The sequence below is a fragment of the Ylistrum balloti genome, unplaced genomic scaffold (genome assembly GCF_031769215.1).
Source record: "Ylistrum balloti isolate Yb309-2 unplaced genomic scaffold, AGI_CSIRO_Ybal_v1 Utg369782, whole genome shotgun sequence".
NCBI classification, from domain to species: Eukaryota; Metazoa; Mollusca; class Bivalvia; order Pectinida; family Pectinidae; genus Ylistrum; species Ylistrum balloti.
Genome location: NW_026781970.1, coordinates 1725940 through 1742253, shown reverse-complemented (window position 1 = coordinate 1742253; position 16314 = coordinate 1725940). Strand labels below are relative to the sequence as shown.

The window sequence follows — 16314 nt, the reverse complement described above, 5'->3', positions numbered from 1 at the left end:
ATTTTGCTGCAGAATTTATTCCACTGTTATTGTAAAGGGCCACATAATACAGCTTCATTGTGCAGTTACATATACATGAGTATAAATCTCTGTGACTTTAATTAATTCAAGCTCTGAAGATTGTTTTCTTCGAACCATTGTCAACAAATTTAACCTACCAAGTGATGAACTGTTCATCTTTACAATGCCAATGTGTGTAACACAAGTGGTTATTTTTAAGGGCCAATCAGATGTTGTGAAACATGGCATAGGGAAAACTGGGTTTGAGAACAGAATTCTTTCTGTCACTTCTACCACTGCTCATTAGATTTAAAAGAATGATTGACTTAATAAAAGATAAAAACATTAACATTCTGATATTGTGACTGAAAAATTGCCTTTTTAATCACCTGGACAGAATTGTTTGGGAAAGATAAATATAATCAGCAAAGAGATACTGTATGCATCTCTCAAGGAGAGGGCTTTCAAAGGCTATGCCTGTTGCCTATTTCCTTTTGTCAGTAAAATTATGACAATAAAATATTCTGAAATGTGAAAGATCTAAGCAGTTCTGTGAGGTTTTTGTGCAATGTGTGAGAATTTTCTCTATCCAATTAATCCAAACTTTGTTTCATGAAACATGAAATTCAAATATGTTATTAAAAATCTTTTGTTTTCTATCAAAAGTGGGTTCACCAAAATTGACGGATAGCAAATTTTGTAACAAAAGACATTCATTATTTTAAAGTCAGTATTAAAATAAATTTTGCTTAATTCAAAACAATAGAGAACTGAAATCTATATTTTTAAAATATCAATTTTTGAAGTGGTGATTAGAGTAATGAAATAAATTCTTTACCAACTTAAGGAGGTATGCTACCTCTCTCTGATGTTTTGTTTCTAAAGAGTTCTACTACATTTCCTAAGCAATACCTAATTGTGTTTACTTTATATAACACATATCACAATACAAATATCATCACAACACATTTTAAATTATGTAAATCCGAATGTAGTAAAACTCCAATGTGAAGTAGACAATAAACAATAAAATGAACATGGATTATATTTTGCAGTAATGTACAGAGTTTTAAATCACTATTTCTCAACTATACCTAATTTAAAATTTATATTGTAAGGTGCTATTGTGTTTCTTTTGAACACTCATCTAAGTGGTCGTAGCATGAAACTTACATCCACAACAATTTGGGGCTTTGATAATAAAAGCACTCTACCTTATAAAAGAGTAGAAAATAGGATTTACAAAGAAAATGATGTGGTGCAAGATATTACAAGTTTGATTTTTAAAAATCGAACTGCAAATGATTTGTGTTTAAGCAAAAACAAAAATTATCATTAAACATTTTAAAATGCACAATCATAGCAAATTAAATGTTTAAGAATATCTGGTGTAGAAGCAAATAAATCAAAGTGAAGTTAACAAGAAAGACATCCAAGAAGGATCTTGGCAACCACCATTGTTTCATCTTTTATTTGCTCTGTTCTTTCTTCTGCTTTACTATTAATTATATGATGTTTGAAAATTCCAGTAAGAAGTAGGGATAATAATCTTTCACTGTCAGATCAAAGATGGCTACTTGCAGGCCATTTTGCTTTCCTAATCTGCCCTAAATGAAAACGGCACAACTTGGAGACCAAGCTGAACTACCTGTGAACTCTGAGAAAGATCCATCAAGTACATTTCACGAACACGTGATAAAAAACTTCCCTTATCTAATTCAAAGATGGTTGCCTGTCAGCCATTTTGTTTTTCCGATCAGTCCCAAAATCAAGGAACTAAAAAACAGTGTGAACCTGCTTGTAATATCTTAGAAAGATCCATTTTGTAGTTCTCAACGACGACGGTTCATGGATGTAGGGCAACTTGAATAGTCTACCATCTGCATGATGATGGTTATATAAAAAACAGCCTAACAAAATTATGGTAATACCAATTTGGTAAAATGAAGATTCTAAGAATCAAGGATTTAAGTCTGTATATCTACCGCACATGTAATTTCCATCAAACTTTTACATTTTCACTCACTTTTACCATGTTGAAATTTTAAGGAACGAATGATATAAATAGACCTTAGTCTTGATTAATTTCTGTACTGTAAAATGTTGTTCCAAAATATTGCACCTTTTTTTCAATTATCTGAAATTCAGCACAATCAAGTTTTCGCATATTATCACTTTATGGCAAATTAGTGCAATGACGAATTTGCACAATCACATTTTTTCTATCAACAAAACAAAAAAATGCATTTAGAAAAATTATATTTGAGCATAATCACTAAAATAAGATTACCATTGAAATTTGTATGTTTGCAGTATATAAACCAGTAGACAACACTATGAAAATGTCATATCTTTTGATAAGATTGCAACATTAGTATTAAGCAAGAGCACATTGCTACTGAAATCCTAAGAAACTTTGAGAATAGAAATTTTTTTCTACAAAAAAGCTGATACTACAATAAAATGGCGTGTTGGCAATATCATTATGGTGTTCATACATAATATCACGATCCAGCACACAACAGATAAGCAATTTTGACTAGGTCATTACGGAAAAGGTTGGAAAGTGAATGGATAGATGAAATAATGTATTACTATTTTGGTGTCAAACCTTTATACACTATCAAAATCTGCCATCTCCTACCTTTCCTTTTACCTATCTTTTGTTTTCAAAATTTCAAAATCCAGAAAATATTCAGAATTGCTTTTCATTATATAAGAAGGAAAGCTTTCATTTTCATCATACTGACTAACTTGGAAGCCCTTAAAGATATGTTCACTCTCACATCAAATACAAAACATATCCACAAACATTCTTCAACTGCAATCAACTTTTAGAAGAAACAAATTCTGGCATTCTTACTTAAACGCAATAAAGTGTATAAAAGTGGTTTATACGTTACATTTTGAAGCATGTAAACATTGCGGAACTACTGAATGGAAGCATTTTTACAAGCAGCCAACTAGGAATAACAACAAGATGGATGAAACGGGCACCTGTTTAACGGGATTATCTCCTCCTGGATCACTGTCTGTCTGATTGTCCGCCTTAGCAGCGGCCTAAAATAAAACTTACTTGTTACTATATCTGTCCGACTGTCTGTTTTAATTTTAGCAGCATCCTTACACAATTTGTCAAAACATCCTGACCCTAATGATGACACTCCATTTGGTAAAAGTTTCATAGATGTTTAGAGAGTCTTCACAAATTTACTTTACAAACATAAATCTATTTCATGAGTGCAAGTTTTAATCTTGAAATTAGCAGTGATCTTGAATTCCCAAATACCAGTGGTGTTGTTAAAGACATAACCACAGGTCTAGATCAAGTGTTACATTTCTTTTGGGACAATCTGTTTATATGTTTCAACAGTATTGCTCTGACGAAACAATTACATGTTCTTTGACCACTCACTATACCTTAAATCATCATACAAGCAAATCACATGGTATGCCCAAACCCAAATATTAAAACTGAATAGTCAAAGAAAACAGCCACAAGAGGAGGAAGTAGAGGATGTGTATAGACTATTGTAGTGTCTCTTAGATCAATATTAAGAGAACACCAGCCCTATTAGCACAGCTATAAATAAAAGAAAAAGCTAGATAGGCCTCTGTGAATGTCCATCTTGGGAATGATATATAAATAAAAGTCAGTCTCATTCACACAAACATCCCGTGACATCTACTTTCATGATTACACAATTCCTTTCCTATTTTTCCAGAATATTCCCACTCAAGACTTATATATTTCATGCTTTGTTTTTTCTTAAGATTTAATGAGACAAAACGTCAACTTCACTCAGACGCCCTTCGACTGTTTTTCAATAAATTTTTACTACCTTTGGATCACCCACATGAGAGATGTGTCTGACAATCCTATAATTGTCCATTAATTTCTATCACCTCGAAGATATACCAATCTCCTTGTCTAAAATGTTTCTTAAATTATACTAATTGTGGAGAAGCAGTTTAAGTGTCATTCCCTGGTGGACAATATTTTTGGAATAGCATGTGTCCTTATTTTGTAGTGAGATATAACTCTGCAATACACATTCAGACATTCACATTGAATGAATTCTGTTACCACTTGAAATTTACATAAAAGGGACATCACTGTGAAAATACATCAACCCATTCTAAATGTTCAATCTGACTACTGAAATTGTTTGAGAAAGTCCTCTCAAATATACTTTCAATAAGAGCACAAAATAAATTTCAAAATGAGGAAGTCACATTTGTAGAAAAGAGATCCCAGAGGGATCTTGGTGCCCACCATAGTATTTACTATTCTTTAAAAATTCAATATTTTCTTTTTTTTTCAATCAAATCCTTTGTCATTGTTCTTCAGAATATCAAATTTGAAAAATCCCAGAATCAATATGGATAACTTAAATTGTCCAATCTAAGATGGTTAACTGTCAGCAAATTTGTTTTTCTGATCAGTAAAAAAAAAAACAAAAAAAAAAGGGGGGGGGGGCCCCACATCATATAAACTTGTGAAGGCTCCTACAAGTTCTACTCATGAAACAGCAATAACAAACTTTTGCTGTCAAAATCCCAGATTGCTGCCTGTCTGAATATTCCCAAAATCAAAATGGCTCATTTAAGGACCAAGGGGGAACCTACATATCAAAATGGGGAAAAAATTTAAGGTCAAGTGATGTCTCTTTTACATTTTTAAATCTTAAACACTTTCATTTTGTTAGTTTAACAAATTGTCAAAGGATCAATAAACAGCTTGAAAATTTCATGTTTTGTGGTCTCCAAAATATATGAACTCTGTGGTAGCCGCAAAAAAATCTTAAAATGGGAAAGCATTAATATAATGATATTTTAGAATTTTCATTTTTTTTTTTAATTTCACCCATCGTAATTAAAATATTCTGAAGGAAGGAAACTTGAAATTATATGAATTGCAGAAGTTCAAGGGGTTTTTTTTGTAATAGAGGTTCTGTTTCAAAATTTTCCTTTTCAACACAACTTTTCATTGACACTTCTTGCTCACAAACTTCATCAGCTGTCTAGACCAACTGAGAAATAGTAGTTTTTATATACAGTCTGTTTAAAAAATATTGATGTACAATCATATTGGTAAGCAATAAGTCATCACGCAGTAACACAGTCTTTGTTTTATCACATGTACATGTTGAATATGTTGAATATCAAATTTAACATCTGATAGAACTTGTTATCAACAACATCAATATACAGACATGTATTACAAACAACACACATAGTATACAGTTACAACAATCATACAAAAAGAAACAAACAAACAAAATTTAAATTCTTGAAAATAAATCAACAAAATAACAAGATTTTGCAAATTAGAAAAAACGATGTGATTCCAACTGAAGCTTAAGACTACCATACAGATGGTCGACAGAGGCAAACCCATACATAAGTAGATCTGTGTTAGGTTACCTGTACCAGGTGACCAACACAAAGGTAATATGTGCATCAGGTAAACCTATAAATACCTGAAATTTTTCACCAAAATGTAGTGCACCAAGTGTCTGCAAAAATAAGTCGTAACCTGTCAGCGTAAATTATACAACATCTACCATCAATTTTCATTCTCATCACAAGAATAATAAATTACCAAAAACAGGTAAAGAAAGCAGCCAACAAAACTAAGATATCTTATCCTAATAACTGATCAAGTTCTATGATATTGTAGCAATCATTCTTGATGGCCCTGATGGAAGTATGCAAGCTATTGCGACTAAGTCAGACTACTCTACATGATATGCTTTGAGGTCCAATTAGGGATGCTAGTGTACTATTGACTATATCGTTAGTAGTGTAATGTACTTACCAAAGTAAGTCACATCTTACAAATAAACTTGTTTCACAAATCAAACTTTCTACACACATCCCACACACTATGATATGGAAGTTTCTGTCTCTAAATCTATCTCCTAGTGCATCAAATCAGTTAAAAATATTTCTTAATTTAATTTCACCAAAAGTATAAATAAAAGTAATATCAAACTTGGATTTCAGTCTCACACTTTTCAAATGAATCCTTCAAATGTCAAAACTATCAAATCTCATCTAAACTCGGAATGTTGAGAGAAGAAGTGAAATGCCATTGAACAACTGCTGAAAGCCTCAAGTTCTCATTGATTTTAGAATTTAAATACTTTTTTCTATGATAACACAAAAGATTTAATGACATGTCATTAAATGAAGAAACCATTGCACGTTGAAATTTTTTTTCTCTCTCGGGAATTTGTTGGAGCCAATGACATATAAATTTTCAATTATTTTTAAGGTGTTTCCCCTTGCCTAGATTTATGACAGCCTTGTTCGTTGAAAAAGGTGGGGTAAAATGTCAGTTGTTTCCTCTTGGGGACTCTCATCACTAATCAACGACAGTTGATCCTACCAGTAATTACCATCATGAAATCAAATTTCAAATTTAAACAAGACAGCTGTGGGTTTTAATTATCTGACATTATGATGATTTTGTCACGACACTTTTCTTTCATGCCTGTACATTACATCAGTTCAATTTACATTCAACTAATTTTGCAGTGAAACACATGACCTTTGAACCTATAAAACAGCATTAGACTTTTGCCAAATAAGTGTATAGCAATGAGAAAAAAATTGACACTTGTGCTTGGTAATCATCTTTTGTCTGTAGAATTTTACCCCCCATGCCTAGTCAACACTCAAAACTTAGAGCCAAACCTATGATTTATGATCTTTGACCTTCAAATTGAAAAGCATGTATCCTTACTGAAGTGGAACATAAGCAGAACAAAGTGTTATAATAACTCATATTCATGCTCAATATCAAATCAGGTACAATTCAGCATAAAAAAATGAGGTCTTTGAGGGAAAATTTTCAGTTTTCATAAAGATATTTTCATGCAACTGTGTCACTGAAAAAACCCAAACCTGTCCATATCAGACGAAGATCTCTCACAAAAACAAAACAATCAAATCAACTATTTGGTGATCCATTTTACCACATCAACCTACAATACCAAGCAGTCAGACATTATCTCTGTACACATCTTAAAATACTGTCACACAGAGAACAGTCATGCAGTGAAATGCCAAAAGTCTTTCCTGTTTTTTTTAAAAATTATTCTATGATATATTCTTTATATAATTTTTAAAACTTAATCAAATAATTTTCCTGACTTCATTTTTGAATAGATTTGGACAATATGTGGCCATTTCGTTAAATAAAATCCATATTTTCTTCTCATAATATCCAACAAATTTTGCATTATTTATTTCAGGAGTAATGAAAAATTATCTACACTTCTGATTTCCATGTCACACCATACGCTTACCAAAATGGTTATTTCATTTCCAAAACGGTACCCGAATATCCCATGTTGTAAATAATTATTATTACCCTGGTCATACACGATGGAAAACAATTGAAATATTAGGAGATAAAGCAGGAAACAATTATCTACAAAATTTCATTAAAAATGATTCATAAATCAAGTCAGGAAAATTCAATGAAAAAGGATAGAAATATGAAGAATATATAGTAGAACAAAAAAGTATGAAAACCTTATGGCACGTCACTGTATATTAAGCCAACCCACTCAAGTCAACCCCATGTTTAGACTACAATCAGTGACTTACCCAAATGACTTGTCAGGTTATGAAATAACATGTTTTTCCTTCAAGATGATATGCTTTCAGTCACCTCAAGATTTACCTGTGTTAAATGCTTTTGAAAGCAGCCTCGCTTCACCTGATTCTTGTTGTCTATACACCTACATACCCTGTGATCAAGTGTCATATTGAGCAATACAAGGATATTAGACATGACCTAATGAATGGGGACAGATCGACTTTTTGGCATCAAAGATGAGTAGTTTTCCGCTAAGATATTCTTATAATTTAGTTGATAGTTTGATTTATTTTGAAGACGTAGATGTTTGCCATCGTAAGAAATCACTGAAGCATTGCACAATGAAGAAGTAAGATACCTTCTTGTTCAAGTAAATGTACTTCGGAAATTGGAATTATTCTACTCTATTGGTGTCTTAATTACACTTGACTAAGGTATATCGAAATGTGCATCAATATGCAGTTAATAAAATTGCTGCTACATATATCCTTGTAAGAAAACAGCAGCCAATGTAACAGTGCAAGTCATTGCCCAATATGGACATTATTCACAAGACATTCTGAATTGTAACCGTAATCATGTAAGTTTTCAAGCTTTGTGACAAGATTTTTAATGATTATTTTGGAAATGTGATTAGAAGTAGGTGTAGCAGAATAAAGACAAACTGAAAAGGGGGGAAGGAGCCAACGCCAGTCCAGTAATTAAGATAGGATCCTCAGGTTGGTGAGGTTAAGTAGGTGGAATACTTTTATTCTTGCCAACCAGTTTCGTCAGTTATGAGCCGTAACTGGACAAAAACCAGTCGGCAAGCTGGTTGATGTTGAGTTCACTTCTACTATGATGTTTTAAGAATAAAGACAAAGTATTAATTTTAATGATTTCTTCCATGCTATAACAGTCTTGGGTCTCTTTTTCTTCTAAAAAACCATGTATGTCCCACTCCTCCTTGGACTGAAACAATACAGTCTGTATACTTTGTCAACTGATCACAGCAGAGCACAAATAAGATCAGATCAACCTTTATTTTCAAACAAAACAACAAGACATACACAATGTCATCTATCTAAATTTCACGACTTAGACCAGTTCTATAACATTTGTGGAATAAGTCAAAGGGCCTTGCTGTTCCCCCGTTAGTCTATCCAGACTTAACTTGGACAGGTTTTGTTTGCACAGTGACACATACATTGGGGGGTAACATACAACACTTAAAACAATACATAAACTTACCGATGCCTGTCAACAGGTTAGCATGGGAAATAAAGGCAAGCAGAATTATTAAGATAGAAAGCTAACCATACCACACACTACTGATGCCTGGGACAGTGGGTGATGCTATGCTAAGGTTTGTGCAATCAGTCAAAACACATTAGCGACTAAGAATGTATGATATTAGAAAGATGAGATATTCTGCATATTATCTTTTGAATTTCAACATTTACTCATTTATTCACTCATTTTCTATTAAATGTTCACAAAAAAACATAAAGGCTCACTTAGTGTTCATTTGTAAGTATAACTATCATCAAATAATTTGCACATGAAGACTTTCAGACTGTCTAGTGTTAGCACTTGGTTGTCCAAGGCTGATGACTTCATTCAGCCATTAATTCCTGTATCTAATTGCTCGTAATACATAATTAGTAATAATCTCCACCGTTTCTGTTTAATGCTGCTGGTCAGCAGAATAAAAACAAAATAAATGCTTTTTCATTTCCATGTACTTTTCAAGTAAGGAACGATGCACCAAAAGCTTTGTGCACACAAAGATCGTCCACACATCATGCTTGACATCTTCTGCACACTGTCCGCACACATGCACCATATAGTGTCTAGCCTATAACTGTGCAATAAAATGGCACATGTGCTGTTTGGTAAAAATGGTTGATTGATATTATGGATTGAAAATTAAACAGAAATCTGTTTAGTTATGACTAAATAGCAATCATAGGCATAACAAATTTTATTGTTACTTATAAAAGCTAGATCAAATTCAACAATTTTTTAAATAACACTGGACCAAGCATCTATCGGTCTTTCTAGAGTACAGTTTGATACCTCACAGAGCCTTGAATGGTGTGCATTGGGCAACAGAAATTTTGTATATATGGGTATACACTCGACAGGTCTGGATTTGTACCGGCCATGTAACACTAACATGATACTTAGAATTCATCTGAGTATATATTTCTTGTTTACAAAATGATAGAAAAGTGAGAGTAATGAGAAAATTAGCATAAATTGGAGTTTCTTGAAATTTTCTAAGTCCAGGCAACATAACTTTGGAATACATAAGACAATCAGAAGCAGTAGTAATGCCCATCTATATTTTTGAAAAAAAAAACAAAAGATAAAAAATAAGTACAACAGATAACAAGAAACTGAAGACTCTTCAGTATGATAAACAGTGATGATTGATCAAATGACTAAAGATGGACATCATTCTCAACATCTGTTAGGAAGCTGTCTTTAGTTGTACCAAGCCACCAACACCAAACACCATGTGCAGAAAAAATAAATATGACTAAATACTGTATCAGTATATATCACAAGACTGTATGTTTGGTTTCCAGTGGCTAACTACATATGCTGGAGTCACTGCTAGCTATAATTGATCACTTGAGACACTTTCATCAGATACTGTTTAACAGCCTGGTGACTGTTGGTCTGTCATCTCATTTTATTCAAGCTCTGTGTTATGTTGAAAACCCTACAGCTCCTCTGAAATGCTCTTATTACTGGCGAAGTATCATTGAACAACACAAAGCCTCAACCTACTGAACTCCTCGTGTAACTTTTCACGGTATGTCATATTTTTTTTCCTTTATAGCTGTTGATAAACATTCATTGTACTGAACTTGCAGCGGTAATATGATATAAATAATAATGTAAAATCTATATGTTCATACCAATAATAACAAAATATAAATCATCAATCATATGTCTGACACTTATTTGGTCAGGGTTTTAGCAGTAGTATACAAAGAAGTGATAATTCCAAAGCTATACACTATTATATTACATATGAAGTAAATAAGAAGGATTTAAAAATAGTTTTTAAAAATATGGCCTATGCATTAATTCTTACAATAAGCGCTTTCGGGGTGGCCGTTGCTCATTAAACCAGGCAATACAACTGTTATCAAAGAAAAGATACCTACATATATTCTTTTCTAAATACATAATTAAATTCATTCTGCCTCATTTACCAGGAAAATACATAAAAAAAAACATAATTTTTCCCTAGAAATATACATAAACATTCAGCTGAACACCAACTTCAAACACAGAAACAATTTGTTGTAAGTTGTGCCATACTTACATTATGTAAACATTCAAATAATCAAAATGTAAAAAATGTGAGAAAAACATGTACATGTATCCATTTTTTGTCAGGGTCTACAACAAAAGTCAACAACTCAGCTGTTATCATAGACTTTCACAATGAGTTTTCTGTCTGTTGCAGGCTGTATCACTTCACAACAGCTCCTAGTTTACATAGAAGTTGCTACAATATCTAGGGAAATAGTCTCTTACTTAAATCAGCAAGATTTCATTTCTTTTTTTTCCCCTTCTAATCTGATATCTAGTATTTATTAAGTAATGTGACATGTGGCACCTTTTTAGTTTGGAAAATAAAGTTTTCTTCATAAATATGTGGAGAAATTTGTCTCCAGAAAAGATGTAAAATTAATCATGTATATGAAATTGGTTTCATCATTAAAGAAACTTAATTGGCTTATCTAAATTCTCTGGTTTACACATCTGAAAATAAAAATATCAGATTTAAGCAAAGAGAACTATTTTCTAATCAAAAGCAGCCAACCTCTTTTAAATGATATCAAACACCATTCTGACCTTGATTCTGCCAACAGCTTCCTGAGCTTGCATCATGCGAAGAGCCTTGGATGGCTGCCCTTCGGAGATCAGCTGGGTTGATCCCAGGTATTTGGCACGAAACAGGACGCCCTCTATCAAGACTTCAGAGTTGTCAGGATCACGCAGGGAAACTGTGGCAGAATATAGACAATTTAGAGGACAGTCAATTAAATACTTAAACAATTTACATTTATGTACCTTCTTTATCAGAATCATAAGCCCACATCTGGTATTAAGCCGCATCATTGCTGTGTTCAGTTTGTTCAGTAAGAAGCCCACCCCCAGGCTACAAGAGAGAATTTGTCCGCCCCTTGTGTCTCAAAATAAAAAGGGTATGATTGGAACATTAGCTTGTTATATGATGCCAGACACCTAAAAAGCTCTACAACAAGTATTAACATCTCTAAGGCAACAACAAATTATCTCCGGATCAAACTAACACGAATACATATTCGCAAAAATTGGTGAATGACAGAAAAACATGAAAACAGAATCTTTTAAAACAAACAGGTCCGACTGACTTTGTGTATGTTCAATTATGATGATGTATCTTTCTTAAAACCAACTGAAGAATGAGGAGATACACTGATGTCATCTACCTTACACATGTGTAAGTACTGCAGGATTTTATGGAAACAGACATTATATGTTAATAGAATTCTACATTTAAAAAATAAATTGACATGACCTCAAGATATATCAGATCAAGACATCGTTAAAACAAATATTAATGGGTGCAGAACAGGCCACTCACAGAGAGTCACACAGCTAATTTGTATGTTTATATCGATTTTGGAACTTCTGTGACATGGGGTGCAAACATTGCTGATATTAAGCTGGAATCCACTTTTAAACAATTTAAACTTCCATTATCGTTTTTTTCCTCAACAGATTAGGACCTAATTTCTTTATTGTTTTAATGAAGAGAATTCTGTGAAGCCCTGGCTCCCACTTTGATTGCCAATGTAGTAATAGTATGAAGCACGTCAGACTTGGAATGAATTGAAAATTTATCATTTCTGTAGCTCTATATACTAAACAAAAAATTAGGACATTCATGCAAAATCCAACATCCTGAAGCTGTTTTTTGATTGGGTATAACTGAGACACATCCTGAAGCTGTTTTTTGATTGGGTATAATTGAGACATATCCTGAAGCCATTTTTTGATTGGGTATCACAGAGACACATCCTGAAGCTGTTTTTTGATTGGGTATAACAGAGACACATCCTGAAGCTGTTTTTTGATTGGGTATAATTGAAACACATTTTGAGGCTGTTTTTTGATTGGGTATAATTGAGACACGTCCTGAAGCCATTTTTTGATTGGGTATAACAGAGACACATTCTGAAGCTGTTTTTTGATTGGGTATAACAGAGACACATCCTGAAGCTGTTTTTGATTGGGTATAATTGAGACAATGCCAAAGTCTAACAAAAATTTGAGGGATGGACAGACAGATGGATAACAGGACAGTTCATAGGTGAAGGGGGTATACACATGTGTTGATGAATGTCCAAAATATGTTTGTTTCTGTCATACATTTTGAGGATGGATATATCTTCATTGAACAAAAAACATTGAACGTGTTCTAATTAACAAGGTAGACAACTGTTTCTTAGAAGTAACATTCAACACAAGAACTGTTCATTCATAATTAGATATTAACCCAATATTTCATTCATTTATTTCATAAGAATTAGTATACGATTCAAACATAAAAAAAAAACAAAGAACCTGATTAATGATAATATGTAAAATAATCCAATTTCTATGTACATAAACAGCATTACATGATGTAAATTCTATTTATTCATTCATAAGCAAATGAAAATTATCTATAGGACTATTGATGCAAGGACATAAAACTGTCTTGAAACACTTTCTTCTTGTAATTACCTACTGTGATATGGAGCCAGAAATCTGGAAATAACAACATGTGTGAATGGCACTTGCCCTGGTCAATCATTCCCTCTCCTACTGTCTAACCCTCTGTAGTGCCATGCACAGATATATGGAATTTCTTGGCATCCATAAACCCTTTGGCAAGCAATTTCCCAGAATTCATGAAAATACTTTTTCTATTTACTCAAAGTCATTCCTGAGAAAAACATGATAAAAGGTTTCCTGATTCCAGAATCCACTTAAGATTAGGTGCCGACAGCTAAATACTCGCTAGTAATATTTTTTCTTTCCTTTGATGATAGTTGTTTACTGCTGAGTTTCAACAGTCTAAAATGTCAGTGATCTTTGTTTTTACAAGTGACAATTTCATCTTTTAATTTTGATAAGTGAAGTAACCCTTGCCACTTAAGTAACTAAACATTTATGCAGAAAAAGTTGACAATCAATACAAACTCTCGGTGATATAAAGTATCTTTAAGAAAATAGAACTACAGACTGAATCAAGTCCAAAAAAAAACAACTTGTGGATGCATCGAGTGATTTTATACAAACTGGCAGCCAGTTAGAACACCACAGATTGTGTGTAAACTGACCACTAATCAAAACCATAGACAGTATAACAAAAATGATAACCGATGATAAAAACTGAAGATTTTTAAACAAACTAATGGATTTAGAGGATTTTAAAGTATCAGTAACAGTGAATGTACAGAAATGGTAATCTCTGATCTTACATCATAAATTTTCTTTTATTAAAGACCATGCCATATTCCTTAATTATCACTACAAGAAACTTTTCTCTTACCCTGTTCTATATAATTTATATTTCCCACTTTATTCACATTCTTATTTTAGAATTTGTATCCACAGGGCAATACATCATTGATGCTGATTTCCTGTCACAGGGTTTTCTATATATACATACATGGATCAATAAATAGTCGGTAGGATAGATGACAGTATCCCAGACAACAAGGTATGTCAGGTCGCTATTTGGTCTGTCTCTGTGAAATATCTGTAGCAAGGGACAATGGTATAAACAGTTTTTGCTCTCTTTCTTACAAGCACTGTCAGCGTCTGTAAGACATCTTAATCTGGGTCACATTGGCTGGTACTCAATGACATTACTAACTTAATTTGACCAATCACAAGTTTTGTCTAATAGCATTAGATGTGATGATATGTCAGGCAAATGTAAATGATTATAAGGTGTTATTAAAATTATGAGAACCTGAGATGTTTTTTAACAGTGAAACAAAAAGTACCAAAAGTAGTCATTATTATCACCGAGGTTTTTTGTCATTAGCTTCTGAACAAATCATATTTGGGGTTCTTTTTTACAAGGGAGGTTGGAGGGGTGGGGATGAAGGGGAAGATAATATTTAAAATGTAATGATTATTAATATAATATGATCTGATTAGTTTAGATTACAGTGTTAGTATTGCCATTTCCATACTTCCTTTTCACAAAACTGGCAAGCCAGATAAGGCAGATACCAATTTGTACTACGAAAAATTTCAAATGACAAATAATTGAAAATTGAGTATATTTTCTCATATAAGTAAATATATACACCTGTACTGTAACAAATGTAACATGTTATATATCTGCTCGTTTAAACCAGCTCATATTGCAATCTGTCTTCAAGGAAACATGATTTGTTTTATTTAAATTTCTTACTGTTGGTCAAATTATTTAGGACAAAACCGATTTTATCTTAAGATTTTAATCTGATCCAAGAGAGGAGAAAAGGTTTCCTTTCAGTGCTACTCCGTAAAGCAATCAAGTAGGATAAAGGTTTTGAGTATAATCATATTATCATACATTGACAAGGAATCATGGAAAACAGAACTTAGGTTTAGGTTACAACTAATCATGGGGGAAAAATAAACCACCACTGATATCAAAAAACCTCAACCAAATGGATTAGTTACTATTTACTTATCTGGCCTATCACAACATCCTACAACAGGGTTTTAAATCACACTTTATACTGCAATGATTTAGAAAAAAAATTGTATAAATGTTTTTCAATTTAAACATTCCCCACATTAAAAATCATTACAATCAAATATATGTCTAGGGTTTTAAAATGAAGTCAATTTCTGAAAAAAAAAAAAATTACCTGATAACTTAATTAACACATTTCCTTAACTATAAAACAGTTCATTTAGCTTCATATAAGAAGCAAGCTACCTGCTATATTAAATCGTTATAAAGTACAAAGAACTTCATTGATTGTTTTTATAATTACATACGGAGACCACAAAACATATTGTATTTTGTATTACAATATTTCTACAACATATTCACAGAGCATCCTTTATTCTAATTAAGTGTGACCACAGAATACATACAGTCATGACCAACCTAACTCTAAATATCCCATGTTTATACATTATAGAAGACATAGCAAACAAAATATTCCTGACATAATGAATCCTGTATTCTTCACTTTTGGTAAGACAAGTTTATATTAATGAAAAAAAATGAATATAACAAACTAACATTACTTTCATAAGAACAACTCTGAATCACCATGACTTTACTCAGATGTCTCCATGCTACAGATTACCCATCTTAAGGAAAATACAAAAAAGTCATAATAAATGTAGAATATTACAGGGACCTCAATCATCATCTACTATCAAGGACCACAAAAATGATATATTACAGGGACCTCAATCATCATCTACTATCAAGGACCACAAAAATGATATATTACAGGGACCTCAATCATCATCTACTATCAAGGACCACAAAAATGATATATTACAGGGACCTCAATCATCACCTACTATCAAGGACCACAAAAATGATATATTACAGGGACCTCAAACATCATCTACTATCAAGGACCACAAAAATGATATATTACAGGGACCTCAAACATCATCTACTAACAAGGACCACAAAA

General features: G+C 32.6%; 1 protein-coding gene across 1 annotated transcript in view; it reads right to left on the bottom strand.

Moving 5' to 3' along the window:
- Positions 1-16314, bottom strand: part of LOC132544158 (uncharacterized) — an 82308-nt gene that overhangs the window by 47130 nt on the left and 18864 nt on the right. Inside the window, exons 7-9 of the mRNA XM_060207731.1 lie at positions 11471-11622; positions 8924-8929; positions 5484-5519 (exon numbers count right to left, since the gene is read on the bottom strand). Of these exons, the coding sequence (XP_060063714.1) occupies positions 5484-5519; positions 8924-8929; positions 11471-11622 (194 nt within the window). The remainder of the gene's footprint in view (positions 1-5483; positions 5520-8923; positions 8930-11470; positions 11623-16314) is intronic.